Consider the following 18,357-nt stretch of genomic DNA (forward strand, 5'->3'; position numbering starts at 1 on the left):
CTTTCTTCCTAATATGGATTTATGTCTGTCCTTGAGTGGTAATATGGTTTCTATATCTACAGTTGGCTGGCATCTGGACAGCTCAGAGGATGATGGGAATGTTCACATGATATTCTGCACCTACCTCTTTATTTGTACATACATACACACACACACAAACCAGGATGACAGGAGTGCAACATCTGTGTAGTCTTCTACCTGTATCACACTTCTGTTGCTGTCTTCCCAGTAGTGTGTCCTACAACAGAATTACTACATGACTCTTTATGCTGCACTGGGTATAACTTTGTACAGCATTTTTCATGAACTCATCAAACCTTCCTGGTCCCTCAAACAGGAGCCCGTATTGTCTCTGCATGCAGTAAAGTAAATAATTTTCAGCTGTGGAAGGGTGTGGATCAATATTCACATTAACAATTAGGTTTTACAGTTACTTTTACTATGACTATATTTTGAGTAACTAGTAAATCTTGTACTAACAATGGGATAAATGGGGAAAAAAGAAGCACGTGAGTTTGGATATCCTATAGTAAAACTGAATTGATGGGCATTTCTGAGGCAAAATAACACACCTACATGGAAAGACCTTGGATTATACAAGCTTTAAGAGCTCTACAATGGATCCATACCTGTTTCAAGAACAGTATCACTGTAAAGCACCAAATATTTTAGCCTAGTACATACAGAATAGTAACAAAAATAAAAAAAAAAAAAAAAAATCAGTATCTTGTAATCAGAGAGCAGTCAGTTTTTACTGACTCAATGCCCCTGTCACTGTTGGGTGATGGCTACTGAGCTTGGGATTCAAAAGTCAACCCTTAAAACTGTATAGGTTCTGACATTTTTTGACATGATTGTTCTTATTTCTCTAATGCCCTGAAGTCAATAACAGGTGTTAGGCCAATCTTTTCCCAAAACTGTGACAAGACCTTCAGTAACTTTTAGGTCCTTGTTATTTACCATTTTTTCTTCTCTCCTCCCCACAGTTGAACCCCTATAGGTAAGCCACAGACATGCCTGATTAGCTTAGCAGTGGATGCTGCATTAAGTCACACATGATTCACATGTGCAAAGGAAAATAACTGAAACATTAAAGTTTGAAAGCTTTGTATGATTCTACTTTGAAATGAATCCTTTAAGAAAGAATAATAATTATTTGCAGAATTGGTTTATGAGAACTTGAAAAAAAGAAGTGGATGTAGAATAAGACATTTCATATGAGAATAATGTATTCCTAACCAAAGTATTCAGCTGATAACTGACATAAACTTATTAAAACCTAGAATTAAAAATCCCATCCTGCTGCCACTGAAAAGTTAATCACAGTGTGAAGCTAATCCTGGATATCAGGATTTTCCCACTAATAAGCTTGGTGGTATATAAAGTAGACCCTACAGTAGCACATCTGTACTTTATATGCTAAGATTTGAATCCAAAGTTAAAAAAAAAAAAAAGGAAAAATAAAGAATGGAAATGAAAAAGAGCCATAATAATCAGTATTTAGTTAATATAGGAGAATGAAAGGATGTATATAATCATCTAGTTAGTGGAAGCTGCTTGTGCAGCAATTCTCAGCAAGCACTGGCTCTTCACCTTTCTTGTAAGCAACAAAAATTTACTACTTACATAGATGAAAAACTATTTTCTGCAATCAGTAGAAAAATAAATAAATAAAACCAGTAGACCTGGCTGCAGTTCATTAGGATTGTTTCAATAACTTTGCAAAACAAGTTCTGTTGATGAAGACTTTCAACACTCAAATAGCATACAGCAACAATGAAAACATATTATAGTAGTGGTTCAAAACCCAAGGACTTAATCCTATCGATTTACTCTGATGTTTTGCAATGAGGTGCAGAAACCTAATATGCAACCAGTAAAGTTCTTAATAAAGGTTTTAGGCTAGTCCAGGAATAACACTAATCTAAAAGTGTTGGGCAAACATATTCAGAATTGCTTCAACACTATAACAATCTATAAAGTTGCTTAGTATTAAAGCATATGAGTATAGTCTTACTGAGCTCATGTGCTTCTACAGACACTCAGAATTTCCAGCAGTACAACAGTTTAGTGATTTTTTTCCACATCCATTAGTCAAAGCAAGCCTGCATGAAACACATGAAACACTACCATCAACAAACAACTCCATATGTAAAAAAAAAAAAAAAAGGTACCATACATATCCCCACAATTACACTATTTTAAGGACTTTTTTAATATGATTTCTTGCTGTATGGATGATTGATTTTGATTGCTCCGAGCTGAGAATCTTGTCTCAGTAATAAGAAAAATACCTTCTAAGGAAATCAGTAAGCAATTTTTATTTTCTAATTGTTTTGCACAGGATGGGGGTAAGTTTGCACTGGGGCTTTAGCGTATTGGTTTCAGGTGCTAGGGATTTAGACCATGTGTTGTAAATTGGATAATTAACTTCTCTGATGAGGAAGCATGCATAGTAAGAATAGGCATCTGAGACTAGAAAAAGGAAGTTTTTGAAAGCTGTAATGTTAGAGTGAGCTGGACTGTTTCCTGGAATGTGCTCAATGATTAACTTAGAACCTGGAAGTGTAGACAGCATTGTAGAAAACAGTTGTTCTATCAGAAGATGATGTTTTCCTATATTTACACGGTTGCCACATATGTACTTTCGAAAGCTCAGAGGATGGATCAGAGGTCTTGTGTCATTTTAAAACAGTCACAGAGGAAACAAAATTAGTGTTTGTATCTCAGATTAATCTCTAAAATTTACTTTTTAATGTCTTTCCAAGATCTCTAGAAGACATTTTTGTTTGTTTCTTTTTTACATTTTGTTATCAAAGATGACTTGTGACTTAGTTTCTAGTTTTGTTTTTGAGTTACATGCTTTTGTTTTCTGTCTTATACTCCCACACTCTTCTTTAAGGGACAGCCTGTAGGATTTTCCTTCAGCAGCTACTATAAGATAGTAGTAAGGAAGTAGGAATACAAAAAGTCCTTCAGGTATACCTGGATTCGGTCTAAGTTTTTAGGGTATGCTGACTTTTGAAAATGGCAGGCAATATTAAATTCCCAGGAAGTCAGGCAATTTTATGTTTTATAGCTTCTAATGGTGAAGAAGTACAAAGATCAAACAAGGAAATAAACAAGAATTTTAGGGTTTAGGATGACAATGTTTATCTAAGAAAACACATACCTACATATGCATATTACGATGTAAGCAAAAAATTGTTTGCATGTCTTAGATCATCAAAAAAACCCCAAAACAAACAGAAAGCCTATGCTTTGAGCTCATCTGTGTGCTAAGAGCTTTCTAGATAAGCAGATGGTTATGATACTTATTGTGTACCTTTCCTTTTTCCCAGCTAGAATATTTCCAGATGTAACTATTACGTATGGGGAAAATTATCCCTAAAGTTAAGTTGGCTGACATGTTGCCTTCCCTTCTGAGTTAGCTAAGCAAAAGACACAGTGAGTACCATATTACTATATGAAACTCCACGCTCAAACAGCTGCTATATATTCCAGTTTACTGGACAACATTTGTTTTGATTATGTTGGGGTTTTTTATATGTCCTAATAAATTAATTCTATCATTCGTACAAATAAGTGACCCTTGTCAAATCAGAACGCCTATGAACAGTCATAGAGAAATGTTTCCCTACTGTTTCATCTTATTGCCACCTGTGCCTCTAGCTTCATCAAGTACCTTTTGAGGGCACCCCTACCCTTCAGTACATTGAATGTTCCTTCCTGTTTGGTGTTGTCTATGAACTTGCTGAAGGTGCACTCCCTTCCATTGCCCAGAGAAATGTTGAGGGCAAGCAATATTAAGCTCAGTAACAATCCCTAAGGAGCACCATTAGACTGGACACCGGTAAAGTCTAGGCGACAATTCACTGAGTGCAGTGATCTAGCCAGTTTCTCACCCATATCATAGTCCACCCATCCAACCATTTTGATCTTTTTCTACTTTAAATAGACTACATCCTAGTCAGTCCATGGGATTAGTCACGTAACCTGTCCATCTAGCTGATGCATCAAACAGCTGTCACCTGTAATGCTAGAAACTCCCAGAGTACTTGCACCCTATGATGTTTCTCTCCAAAGAGTTGTTGGGGTGGGTGAGGTCCTCTATGAGAACCAATGGGACTTCCATCATATTATTTAAAATAAAAATAGTAATAATAAAACCCAACAGGAATATGAGACCAGATCGTCTGTATGTAACCATCCTGGTTATATGTACCGTAGATATTTTCCATTATCAATTCCCAAGTAAGGGTTACAAAATCCTCCTCAGCACACCATGGCCAGCTTAAGAGGTACAGTAAAATAACTATAACATGCCACACTCAGAGAACAAGATGAAGAAAAGCGTCTCTGAAGTCCCAGGTCTCTGCAACAGCAGAAATATTGTTAGGTGTCTATAAGGATATTTTTGTCCTGCAAAGGGAAAATGAAAATCCAAATTCTTTTTTATTACATCTTATGTTGTAGAACTGCTGGTAAGATCCATTTCCAACTGCATTCCACAGCAGCTTTTCTACCTGCTTGCTGAAATTTTTTTTTTTTTTTTTTTTTTAAGGAGCACACAAAAAGGAACATCAAGAAAACCAAGAAAACACTCAAACCAAAATGTGCACACCTGTCAGAATCCTACAAACCAGTAAACCAATGAGGAGGAGAAACCTAGAAAGCTAAAATTCTTCTGTATGATGCATTTACCCTATTATTCAGGTCTAATCCACTATATCAACAATACTAGCAGCTTGCAAAGGTTTATTTCATCACCAGGGAATGAAGTGGGGCTACAGAGACGTCTGCTACAGCAGCTATTTTGTGCATGTTGATTGTCCCCACAATGACTTACATTATAAAGTTCTTTTCCTGGTTGGGGCGGGGGGGGGCCCACGAAAGAAAACAAACAAGCAGCATCAGCCAATCTCTATCTAATATTGTGAGAGACCTACATGACCTACATTTATTAAGACTTTATGTTTCTTTTAAGTTATGAGAGGGCAAAGGTGGATCTAGAGAAGTTATATATCAGGGAGAGAACAAAATAAAGTGTCTCCCTGAGCTGTTCATGCACTCATGGACTAGTTTAAGTTGGGAAGAAGCATCGTAAATAAGAAATGAACAGTTGCATTACTTTCACCTGGTTTGACAACAGTCTCATAGAAAAAGTTGTTCAAAGGGACCTACAAAACCAGAACAGACCAACTCAGGTAAACATAGCATTTTAATTTTGTTATTTTGTTATTCACCAAGAAAGCACACACAGAGCTGCAAAAAAATCACTGTAGTCCAAGGAGCTGGGCAGTAGAGTGAATATTTCAGAATCTACAACTTGTTTCCAGCTCAGGAGCTGACCATTTATATGAATCATTTGACCTCCTTCATTCTTCATTTCATGGCTCTTTCTCTGCATTTCCTGAAATCTATGATTGCAAAATAGCTGTATCACAAGGAGCTAAATTAGAAACCTTTAGCTGTTAGTAGAATACTATATAGCAATAATAATCATGCTGGAATGACAGGAGCTATTGACAAAGAAAAATGTTTATTAGATTTTTAAATATAAGCACAAATGTACACAAATGTAGGAAGACAAAGCAGACTCTTTATACCCCTATCAGGTTGAGGAAAGATGATGAAGCTTTGTAGGTGATTCGTCAGTGGGTTAGAGTCCTCAGTAACATGAAGGAGATATACTAACAGGCTATCTTTGCTGTGTAAGGACTACCATGTCTAAATTGGTCCCATAAGGGAGGATGTTGCCTCTCTCATTTTGTAGTCCTGGAGAATGAATGTCCAACCTCCTCTGGGATGTCTGAGAGAGTAGCAACACATAATGGGAAGGAAGTTGAACAACTTACGTCAATCTTTAGGTGGCTAAGCATGAATGAGATGAACTGCAGTAGATGCAAAATGCTTTTAGAAGCTAACTAGGATGTTTTCATAGTCAGTGTTGGCAAAAGCAAAGTAAGATTTTTGCCAACAAAAATAAGCTGCTTTGACAACAAGAACCTGGATAAAGTATTACTAAAATGACTGCAATCTTTAAGAATTCTCATAAAATATTTGAAAAGTTGTAACATATTGAATTGATAAGTGATGTAAGTCAATTGGCATTTACAAACCATGAAATCAGGTTCACTGAATATATAATGAAGTGTGTTAATATTGGATATAGACTGGTTAAGGATAACATCTTTTATCACTTTTTTTGCATCTGTTGGACATATTGTCTGGTCTTGCCAAAGTGTTTGTACATATGGAATAAATAATAATTTAGTAACATGATTTTGTCCTATGAAAATGCTTTAATAATAATTAATATTGGAACTACCTTTGGATTAGTGTTTAAATGAATGTGTGACCCTCAGAAACAATATTAGTTTGTCTGGTCAGTGTTTGACAAAAGAGAATGAGCTGTGAAGTAATTAAACAGCTAGGTAATCTAAACTCAATCTATTTTTTTTTTTAAGAACTATTTCCAAATTGGATGATCTCTATTTTTGCCATTACATTTTATCCATTTTCTATTCTCCAGTCTTCAAGGCCATCCAGTTCTTGTTTGTATCTCAAGTATCCTCACTATCAATAGTGGGGGAAAATTTTTGATATTACTAGGTCCAACATACAGAATGAGTATATCTATTATCCCAGCTCCTAAGCTACTAAAACAGTTGCCCAAGATGCCCTTTATAAAGACTCTTCTCAGAGTAATTTGTGATGACAGAGACTAATTTACTCATAGCAATGCCAGAAGGGATGCACCATATATCTGTGGGTAGGTTTGCATCCTTTTAAGCTTTAATCCAATAACTTCTATCCTTTTGGTCATATATATGGATGAAGATGTAATTAATCTTCTACAAGTCAATCCTATTTGAACCTCCCATGTGGAGGAGTTTAAATTATAAACTCTAAAATTACTAAAACATTACCTAAATCACAATTAAAATGTTTAGAGAATTAAGAGCCATTGATACCCTATCCTGGTTTCTACTACTGGAGAGTTTTGTGAAGTAGTAGTGGTTTCTAATTGTATTTACTAATATTTGTTTAGTGACATATATCTAACTGTTTTTGTTGACAGATATCTTCTTGACTCTTATGCACATTTCTGAAAATTGCTATTATCTATTTGCTCTGGCTAAAGTGTCTCATATCTATCTAAGCTTTTTCTCTGTATGTATGTTTTATCATTTCATGCACTATAGTTAAATCTTACTTTCCTTGCACTCTGTATGAGACATAAGGCTGGTATAGACCCATATATGAAGATATTTTTTTCTTAATAAATATAACAGTATCCAAATTGCTATTATAAATTGTGTCAACTTTTTAAATAAACATTAATCCACTCTATTTTTCTTTGTAAAATACAGGTTTAGCAATTTTCTGGTAGAGAAATCTTACAGACTTTACTAATAGCTACTGATTTTTTTCATATCACTTTTATTCTATTTTTTTTCATATTCTGGATCAAGGATAAAATGTATTCTTTGCCAGAATGTAAAATCACATAATCTCCTTCAACTTCTATTCCTCAGAGAGCGTATATTAGATCTGACTTTGAAACATAAAATGTACACTGTCTTTTAAAAAACGTTTTAGTCTCATCTGACAGGGTTCCCCCATGTTAAAACAACCACATTTCCAATGCAAATTTTGAACACAAAGCTAGAAGTGTAATGACAGTATCTTTGAGACACTGTGGTAAGAAAATTATGTGAATTAAAGACTATCTTCAGTGGCAAGCAGGATTGCTTTCAGTGTTCTAACAATAAACACCCCACATCATGATATATAAAATGGAAATCACATGAAAACATTTCACTTTGAGTGGACTGATAAACAAAATGCCCTTTTCCAGTCACAGAAATAAGTCTGAAGTAGCAATGTGCTATCTACTGATTTTGTTCTTTTGTTTTTTAACTTAAAACATCTTCATGTTAAACATTTATTAATATATTCATAGTCTTCATTTCTATGACTTTTAAATACTAAAACCAGTAACACAACACTCTGAATCCCTATGAGCAGGGCTGAAACAGGAAGCCAATCTTATGCCAGGTGCTTCACCAGTTCTTACCCTGTCTCATCACCATGTTACAGAAAAGACATACAGGAACATCTCTTCAAAACATTCTTACAGAAAAGTAGTGTGTATGATACTATTTCCTTTGACCAGTTAAGAAGTATTCCTTATATTCCCTCAGTCAGGTCATGACCAGCTGAATTTATATTTACCATCTGGTACTATACTTGCACTCTACACTTCAGCCAATAGCTTACCTATAATAAGGAATTTTAAAATATAAGGATAACAGAGGATTCTCTTGGGAAAACCACTCTACGGTTTAATAGGTCTCACCATCAGGAACTCTGACTTATAACTTATCCTTTATTAATTTCGTTTTCTTAATTGTTGTAATATTTATTCAGTGTTTAATTTTGTCTTCCTCAGAATGTTTACTTTCTTCAAATAAGCAGATGCTTCTACAAAACGTTTTTGCAGACATTATTCAGCAAAATGAAATGTAGATTAAGTGAAATGTGGAGTTACTAGGTCAGTTCAGTGATTCTTTTCTCACATGTGGAAATATATCGACATATCTAACTTAGATTGAATATGAGGAACCTAATAAGATGTGGCCCAGTAACAGCTAGGAATAGCTTCTTACTTCAAAGCTAAACACTCCCTTCTTCTGCTGAGCAAACATGTTTTTATGTCTTTTCAGCTAAAGATCCTTTAACATCCGCTGTAGGCCATTATCCTCTTTCATACAGAAGTTACTGAAAATGGCATACACTATTTAAAAAAATACATGACTGTGGTATGCACTGGTTACATAATTTATTTATTGTTAAAGTTCCTTACAATAAAAAGATGAAATTATAACATGAGTGCAAATATGGTTGAGTGTTCAAGACTAGTTTCCTGCATAAATGGAAAAAACCTCTGGATTGAGAAGAGATCAGACTGTTATCCTTTTTGTACTAAATATCACTTGAAAGCACAAGGAATTCTGTTAATGCCACTGGGACCACCTGTGGAATAAGGATTTATTTAGCGTATAACCCACGTAAATCTATAGACCTAATTTTAAAATATACTTTTCACCATCTCCAACAACATATACAGTTGTCTCTATTCCTCTCCATGGAGTAAATTACTAATATGTACAATATTATCTCAAATGAAAGTTATTTTGTCACATCTGTTTGACAGCCATTAAATACAAATGTTTAAGTCATTAATACAGTGCATCTGTACTATGTGTGCATCTTTTAAAGCTGTTTTGTAGCTGCTCATTCATACTGCTGTCCTAGCTTGAGACTAGCGAGAACCAGCTTTTCTTTATGAGCAGATGCTACTTCATCTGCACATGGTCAGATGACTCCTCCTCCCCCCAGTGTATCTCTCCACCTATGAATATCATGAGTAATGTTTCTGCCCTTAGCAGGCCTCATATTGGAAATCTCTTCAGATTTTCAAACTCCTCCACATGTTTTAACTTTAGGTGACAGAAATGTAAACTCTGCACTGCTACCTTTCCACTAAACCTACGTGCCCTGATTTTCTTCAGTGACCAGCAGTTGTAACAAACATTGCAGGGGCGGGGGGAAGAGAAACATTTTGCATCATTTTCTTTATCCTGATGCCAGCTTTTGCCTCTGGAAAAGTATCAGTTGATTGCATGATGTAATTTATTTAAAATAAGTACCTGACGGAAGAGAGGTGAATGAAAACTAGGCAAGTTGCTTTTTCAAGACAAACTATTTTGAACATATTTGATAATCTCAGGTCTAAAGTTGCTGCCGGGTCATAATACAATTAAGGGTAAAGAAATAGTCTGAGACAGATTTATATTCATTATGGAATGTTTGGAAAAAATACAGTGATAAATTAATTTTGAAGTCTGATTTGAATCTCACAGAATGATTCCTGATCATATTCAGAAGTGGATTAATGTTGAAGCATTTTATTATCTTGTTATCTAAAGTTATACATAAAGTTTTATAACTATCAGCTTAGTATTTTAAAGATTCTTAACATTGTTATAATAAAACTGGCTACTGCTGATAATGTTATATTCCATAATAAAAAAATAAATCTGTGCTGGTAAATCTGTCATCCTTTATACTCTTAATAAAAGGAAAAAAGCCTATATTTGGACAGCATTTTGTTCTAAGTACAGTAATATATAATGTGGTTGATTGCAGTATTTAGGTTGAGTATTGATTCTAACTTGAACTTAATTTGGTTTTTTCTATCTTATTTGCTAAATTAAGTATTGGTTTATACATCTTCCAATAGCTCTATTAAATACTAAAATGGCAGCAAACACTTCCTGATGTTGTAATAGGTCTTTATTTTTACACTTATAGGAAAAGACATCTGTTTTAGTTTTATTATCTTAAGAACAATAAATAGATGATTCTGTGAGCACTTCTGATAATTGTGTTAAAATATCTAGGGTCTATTTTTTCAGAGAAGTATATTTATATTATCAAGCATTATACAAATACACATGTTTAACTTTGGTTAATCAATATATTCAACTGCAACAGCAAAAATCTGTCTTAACTTTGGAAACAGTTTAAAGCTTATATATGGCAGAATATTTACAATATCTGTATATGGCTTCTACTCCTCCTTTTGTACTTGCAGGACCCATTTTTTCAATATTCAGAATGGAATCTAGATATCCAAAGCAGCACAGTTTGCATTCAGTCACCTAAATAGCATGAGATTTTCAAAGGTGAATCTCCATCTCCTCACCTCAAGAAATGCCTGGTGTGATTTTTCAAAAGATCTTTACATCCAAGACTTTCCAGGGAAAACACTTTGGCATTTATTTTTCATGCTTAAATGTGGGATGATCTCCTTTTTCAAAATCCACCATTTTTTTGGTTGCTGAGATTTAGGAAAACAAAGCAACACATGAAAGTATAACTAATCCCCCACACTTCTATGGGAAGCATACATGCCTGCAAGCTTTTTAAAGTGAGGTCCCCAGTCTCTAAGGTAGTCATAACTCTGATCTGCATCTGACATGTTTGAACCTAAAGAGCTGAGGGATCCTGCCAAAGAGCCAGTCCCCTCAAATGCATAGGTCTGAAGTGAGTCATATGGAGGCACACTAGGATCAGTATTTGCTTCTTCAAGCTTTTCTGAAATGAATTGCCTGAAGATAGCACTGTCAGGGCCAACCTGCAGAGACTGTCTGTAGAGGTTGTGGATTTCTGTGGTAACCTTCTTCTGAGGTTTGTGCATTCTAATGACAGTGCGGGTCCTCAGTGCTGAAATATCAAAGGCTTCTGTGTCCTCCTCGCCACCTCCTTCATCATCATACCTGACAATGTTCTCTCTGAACTCTTCCATTTTCTCTGAAAAAGGAGACTTCTTTCTCTGCTGCCTTATGGCTAGAATTGCCAAAAAGAACACTGAAAAAAAAAAAAGCAAAACAAAAAACCAAACCAAATATCACAAGGGAAAAAATAAACAGAAAATAAACAGACCCAGAAACTTTGAATGTGCTTAGAAATAATTAAAAATTGTAATGTCTTGTAATAACAATGTTATTGCAATATGAAGCTATGTTAACAAATTTATAGAGCTGTAATTTTTATTAATTTTATAGAAGTTTAAAACTGATGGAAACACAGGTTATACTTTCTGAAACTCTTTTGGTTTATCACAGAATATATCAATTTCACATTCAAAATTTAAAATCTTAATCTCTCATTCTGTCCCAGATCAATGGCCCAGGAAGATCAAATGAAAAATGAGGCAATGAGCAGGATATCCTCCTCAATAGAATTTCATTCTATAGGCTATGCAGGGTGTTATTCAATTATTTCTGGTATGATGGTTAGGAAATTTGAAGACTATCACTATATTTTACATGATGTTGAAGCAGTACTTACTACCAAGGCCTATGAATCAGAGGACCTTGTTTCTTTCTTACATGAAAGCTTTTTTAAAATCTCATTTAAATGCATTATTTTTTAATCTTACCTCATTCTACTTTTAGCTGAATGATCCTTTGAAATGGTCTATGACTTTCATAGAGATTAATGATTTCAGTTTTTAACTAAATCTTAATGCAGTTCTATTTAACAAATAGTTTGTGAACTAAGTTTTTACTCAGGATATAACACAATACAATTACCAACAGTGACAGGACTTCACCTTGCACAGAGCTATGAGGCACCTGAAGTAGGACTTTATTTCTACATGTTTACTGTATACTATTTCATTTGATTGTGATATACTAACACAAAACTTGAAAGCATTTGAAACAAAAATTTTTGCAATGTTATTTATATTTACAAGACCCAGATAGTTTCAACTCTCCAACCCCTAGTCTAAAAACTAGAAATTCATTTGTATGTTCCTGTTTTTTCTGTTCAAAACCAGGAGATGGAAGTAGGAGAACTAGTGCACCCCTGGACTTTGCTATGCAGTCAAAAAATGTCTAGTCTCTGGTTAAGAGTATTCCCACCTAGACAGAATAAACAGGAGTTACTCTTCCATTGTTTTCATGCTTGCTGTATCTATTCAATGTACTCATAGGGATAAATAAAAATACATGATTTTCTTTGTAGGCCATTCTGTTTCTGCAGTTTCCTGCATGTCACCTTGTCTTGAGAGTTCAAAGCCATATGAAGATGCTGACTCATAATTAACAGCTAAGCGTGCTGCTTCTGGGTAACTTATTTAACTGTGGGACTAAATTATAGACTTTCATTTTAGGAAAAAATTCAGTGAGTTATCACCAAGAGAATCAGTAAGGAGGTCAAAGGTACCAACAGGAAATAATTAGAGCCAGTTTCTGTTCTTATGCTAAGGAAAATAAGCTATAACTGTGGACAGAATTCAGAATATCGGTGATTTTAAAAATGTTAATTTCTTTTTTCAGTGGTGTAAACTCAAAATAATTCCATTAGCTTTACTGGACTTGCCTTGCTTGTCTTCTATTTTTACTATGGCAGATCAAAATACAGTGTCAGAATAGAGCTGCAAGCCTTCAGTTTCAACTGTCAGCTTTTTCTTGCAGCTAATGATGATATACTTAGTGATGTACATTGATATTTATAGACTAGTAGAAGCCATAATGTATAATGAAGGTAGAAAAAAGATGTTCCTTATCTAGATATCCTTCTTATAGGAAAAAAAAAAGGGTTATTTAAAATTGTGTGTATTTATTTCAGTGATGAGACTTTAAAAATATTACATCATCAACAAGTACTTTGAGACAATAATTTTCATTGGAAGTTTTTGTTTCTTAAGACGGTGTAATTTCTGCTATTATTACTGCTTTCTTCTGGACATTATATTTGTATAGCTAGATATTATGCTGCAATTTTCTTGGTTTGATTCAGATTATATTTTCCTTTTTTTTTTTAATGATTTATTAAAAAAAGATTGTGTTAAGTTTGTACAATTTATAATGATTTGATATCACACTGCTTAGTGAATTCTGATTGTATGTTCATTTTCTTATTTTGGAGTGCCATGTTTGAAGTTTCATTGATAGAAAAATGAGTTTACCATATAATCTATTGATTGTTTTGGGGTATTTTTGGATATGGCATTCTATGAAACATACAGCCATATGGCATAATACGGATATGCCATACTACACAGACAACAGGGATTTGGAAGTCTTTTCCTGTATCTTTATTGGCATCAACTTGAATTTGGTCTTGAGGCCTATGACCATCATCAGTTAACAAGTTCTAAGGTCAGTCATTTTGTCTTGGAAAAAGGAAAAACCCTACCCATCTCTATCACTTCTCTTTCTTTCCTGGCTTCAGAAGCTACCATGCCTTAGCCTCCCTAACTCAGACAGGTACAGAGTTTCAGGATGGATATTTAACCTTTAGGGAATTATTAGTGCAGAGTGCCTGCTGTTATAATGTGTTGCTCATTGAATGCTGCAGGTATATCCTTTTGCTGAAAAAAAAGGCAAATGCATTGTACATTTTAGCAGTGATAGCAGATTCTTCACCAGGTGAAGAAGCAGTTTCCTGAGTGCTGTCACTCCAACATGCCTCACAGCAACCACAGCCCCATGCAGTGCAGGAACAGCCAGCCTTAGGGGGCTGGTTTGGTTTTAAGCGTCATTTGCCTGATATGCATAACCCTTTGCAAAGGTGCAAGCACAACTCCTGTGCATTTAAATTGCTCTAAAACCCACTTTACACATCCACGATGTCCCAGATGTAATAGAGGTTAATATGGTGTCTCCTGAGAGGAAAGAGGACATGTCCAAAATTTGAAGAAAAGGTTATCTGGAGATGCAACCGTATTAACTGACAAAGAAACTCCCTGTTTGCTTATGGAGTTGCTCTCTGAGAGTATCATATTCTCTTTTTCTTTTATTATTTTTTATTGATCTCAGTTTTGCATTTGGCATACCTAAGGCAGAATGAGTAGGGTGCTGCTTCTTTATATATATTCTTATACTAGCCAATTTTCTTATGTAATTGTGTCTTCAGCTTTACTTGGGCACAACATGGATTTCGGACTCTCAAATCTTTATTATTATCAATGGAGGAGCAGGTAGAACCCTGACTCAATTAGAGGCAACTTTTAGGATTGTGTTAGAATTCAAATTTTACTGAAAACTAGAGGGCACGGGTGGGGGGAGAGAGAGGGAAGAGAGAGAATTGTAGTTAAGAAAACAGAAAAGAAATTTAACATTTGCCTTACTGCATTTTTTCTAAATAGCACAGTACTTCTAGTCTTCCAGTCAAGGGAATAGGAACATCTTTGTCACTTAACCAAGCCCACTGTTGAAGGAAATAATGTAAATTGTCTTAATCATACGTACCTAGGAGTATCAATATGCAAGCCAAAACAGCAACTAAAGCTTCAGTGCTGAGACCCATGGAGTACATGAAAGCTCCGTATCGACAGTAGAAGGTATTAGCTTCGGTGTCACAGTCACAGACAGTGACAGTGAGAGTATTTGTGCTCGTCAGTGGTGGGGTTCCATTATCCAGAATTAAGATTGGCAAGTAAAAAAAAAACTGCTCTTGCCTCCTGAAGCCACTTTTTGCTGTGAAAATTCCAGCTGTGTTATCTAGAATATAAATGATTATGCATTATATGCATTTTAGCTTTCTAACAAAAACAATGAAACTTCAGTGAACACTGACTTATATAAACACAATGGTATTGTCCAAAGCTACATATTCACAAACCTAAAAAAAGTAAAACCAGGCACTGACATGTGGTGGGTTTTCTGTGTCATTCGTGAATAAATTTCATTTAATTTTGACACATATATTCCAAGGGTATTAATAAAATGTGACCTAGTAGCTGATTTTAATGTTCAGAGCTAAAAAAAAATCTTACCGTTTTCAGTACCTGACACCTGCTCAGACTAATTAATTGGTTCTTAAAATGGTTCCATATAACCAGCGGCTACCAATCCAGCAGTTCACAGATAAAATACAGACAGTTTACCAATCAAAAGGCTTCAAAAATGTGTCTAGCAGCACACAGAGCAAGCAGGTGGCAAGGGAAAGAAAAGAAAGCAAGTAAAAAGTCCACTAAAATAATCTTTTATTTCTTTCCCTGACTCAAAACCTGGAGCTAGCTGGGCTCTTACCATCCAAGTTAGCAAAAAGTTGCTAGAGGCTCTCACCTTGTTGTGTAACAATTTGTGTTTAGAAATCAGTTCTGTATGAGAAATTGTAAGTTCAGGTCCTGTTGTATATCAGCTAATTCAAATCTGAAACTTAGCTTATTGAAAAACAAATTAACACTGTCTGTATCTATGTGTAATGGAAAGAAGAAAAGTCTCTAAATATTTACGTCAGAAATTTTTTATCATGGCAAGGTGAATTACTGCATGTATGCATACATGTACATAGGAAAATAAAAAAGCTTTTTTACCATTATATATATAATACATTTATGCCAACAGTCTACTGAAGTTAACTCCCTCACATTTAAGTCCTTCTAGGTTTCTGTCATAGCTCAGAAGGTAACTAAGATAAGATGCTCCAGATCGGTAGAGTCAGTTTTGCTTTTGCTTAGGATTCATGCTGTCATCTCTAAGAAATGCAGCAGAATAGAAGAGATTGAGAGCTGATTGTACCATATTTTAAAAGATACTTTTTTCCCCCATCAATAGCCACCAAAAGGAATTGGATGTATGGCCTTGTGTGTGGCTCTGCGTAGGCTTTGTGCAGAATGAGCAATGGTGGGACAGGCTTGTGGCTTGTACACAGTTTGACCTTAATGTAATCTCTTCTTGGCACTGAGAGGCTAATGAAGCTGGGAATTGAAATGCATATTAATACATTGGCTAACTTTGGAGATATTGAGAGAAGTAGTTCACCATTTTATACAGCCTGAACTTTCCGAAACTTATTTCCATTGATATATTCACCTAACCAGAACATTCGAATAATTAACAAAGTCAATAAGAACAATGGGTACTTTAGCTGAGTGTGAAGAAGCACTTCTTCGTAGTCTCAGTAGACTGCCTCTAAGCAGTCATCTTCCCTGAAATTCCATCAGATATGACACTTAGGTTTTCACTGCAGACTGGTTTTGCTTGGTACATATCTATACCACTCTTTTAATAAGGGTGTCAATCACTATCAGTTCTGAATAACATTTAAATATATGTAGAAGACATTTGTCTGATGTCATCAGCAATACTCATACACAGTTTAAAATGTATTAGGAAATAATATTACATTCTTATTTGCGTTTATAATTTTGGTCTTGATGAAGTGATGAAGTAACAGACATACTAACAGCAATCTTCTCTTTCTGGCAATGTTTTTTCTTAGACAAATAGATAATTTATCTAGAAAGTTGGTATTTCCCACCATATCCTACATTAAGAAAATTAATTTTAAGGAATACCAGTCTAGTTTTCATCTCGGCATTTTTTCTTTCCTTAAAATAAAACTGTCTTTTGTTCTTTGTGTTACTCACCTGGAAAAGGAAAATAAACTGTTTGGTGTTACTGATTTATTGTTTTGAAATGTTTATACTTTATAATGAAAATTTCTATTTAAGTCGAATTTATAAAATTAGTGATGGGGGCACCACTAGAAGCTTTTTTAGGAAGGACTTAGTTACACGAATGACACTACCTTGATTATCTTTGACAGTAAAAAGCGAGTTGTTTGTAGCCTCCCGAGCCAGAGAGAAGTGAAAATGGTGACCTTCTGCTGAGTCATCTTGATCCACTGCACTGATGCTTTGAATTAGCTGAAAACACAGATAAACAGAATTGTTCAAGAATAAAAGTATTTACTTGTCCTTTAAAACAATAAAAGGACATGACAGATATGTTGAACTGTTAATACTAGAGATGTGACCTGTGTACATGCATTTGAGTGCATGGTATGCACTCACAAGTATATGCCTTCTATGCCCAAACAGGCTATTGAGACTTGTATTCTGCAAATACTCTGCTTAGATTTTTCATCTATTTGTGAGAGGCAAGCATTAAAATCTTGAGAAAATATAAAAGAGTTTCTGGGCAAAAAGACCAGGAGTAAATGAAGTTTCCAGAAATAAAAAAAGTAATCATATGTTCAGTGTTTTGTCCTTTTTTTTCCAAGGTGAAAAGTATATCATTCTATATTTGAACTAATCCCTCTATACAAACCCCATTTCCTTCTAGCCCATAAATATATTGACATCATTCAGCTGATATATCTCCAGTAAGTGAGATAGGGTGACAAGTTCATCTGCTGAATTGTTGATTCTGAATATTATAATAGATTGATTATGGAACTTCTTGACTGCCTTTTTTCAAGACAGCAAAATAACCTTCATTTACAAGTATGTCAAATCAGATACTCATTGCAAGATAAAATAAAACCCAACAGTTATGATTCAAAATAGTATCTTTTGTCTTTGTAAATAAACAACTACACTATGGTTAACATATATAGCAATATTTCTGCTTAAAAGAAGCTTATACATACTATTTTTTATATTTACATAATATTATTTACATAATATTTTTTATATTGTTTCTAGTTTAGTTACTTGGTAGAGAAAAATTACCTAACCACTCACCAAAGGAACTAACCAAAGCGAAGCAAACCAAAAGCACTAATTATACTTCCAGTTTTTATTCTGATTAATAGTTATTTAATCAGGTATTAGCAATGTCTTTAAAAAGTACATTTTTAGGAGCCTCTCATGTTTGAATATCATAAAATTACTGCAGCTGTGACTTAGTTACTGTTTTGCTACTTCATTAATAACTTCCACTAGATTACATAGAGAATGTATTTGCCCCCATGAATTCTATCTATATCTAATCCAATCAATAAAATTTGGAGGAGTATCTAGTTAGCTGAAAAAATCAC

General features: G+C 34.6%; 1 protein-coding gene across 1 annotated transcript; it reads right to left on the reverse strand.

Moving 5' to 3' along the window:
* Positions 1-10,951: 10,951 nt before the first annotated feature.
* Positions 10,952-17,242, reverse strand: LOC104412442 (cadherin-19-like; the record flags this gene model as incomplete). The annotated part of the gene is made up of 3 exons (XM_010023170.1): positions 10,952-11,442; positions 14,838-15,089; positions 17,125-17,242. Coding segments are annotated over 3 exons (861 nt in total), but the record flags the coding sequence as incomplete, so codon positions are not given.
* Between the last annotated feature and the right edge of the window lie 1,115 nt (positions 17,243-18,357).

Source organism: Nestor notabilis, unplaced genomic scaffold (assembly GCF_000696875.1).
Source record: "Nestor notabilis isolate BGI_N333 unplaced genomic scaffold, ASM69687v1 scaffold9801, whole genome shotgun sequence".
Classification (NCBI taxonomy): Eukaryota; Metazoa; Chordata; class Aves; order Psittaciformes; family Psittacidae; genus Nestor; species Nestor notabilis.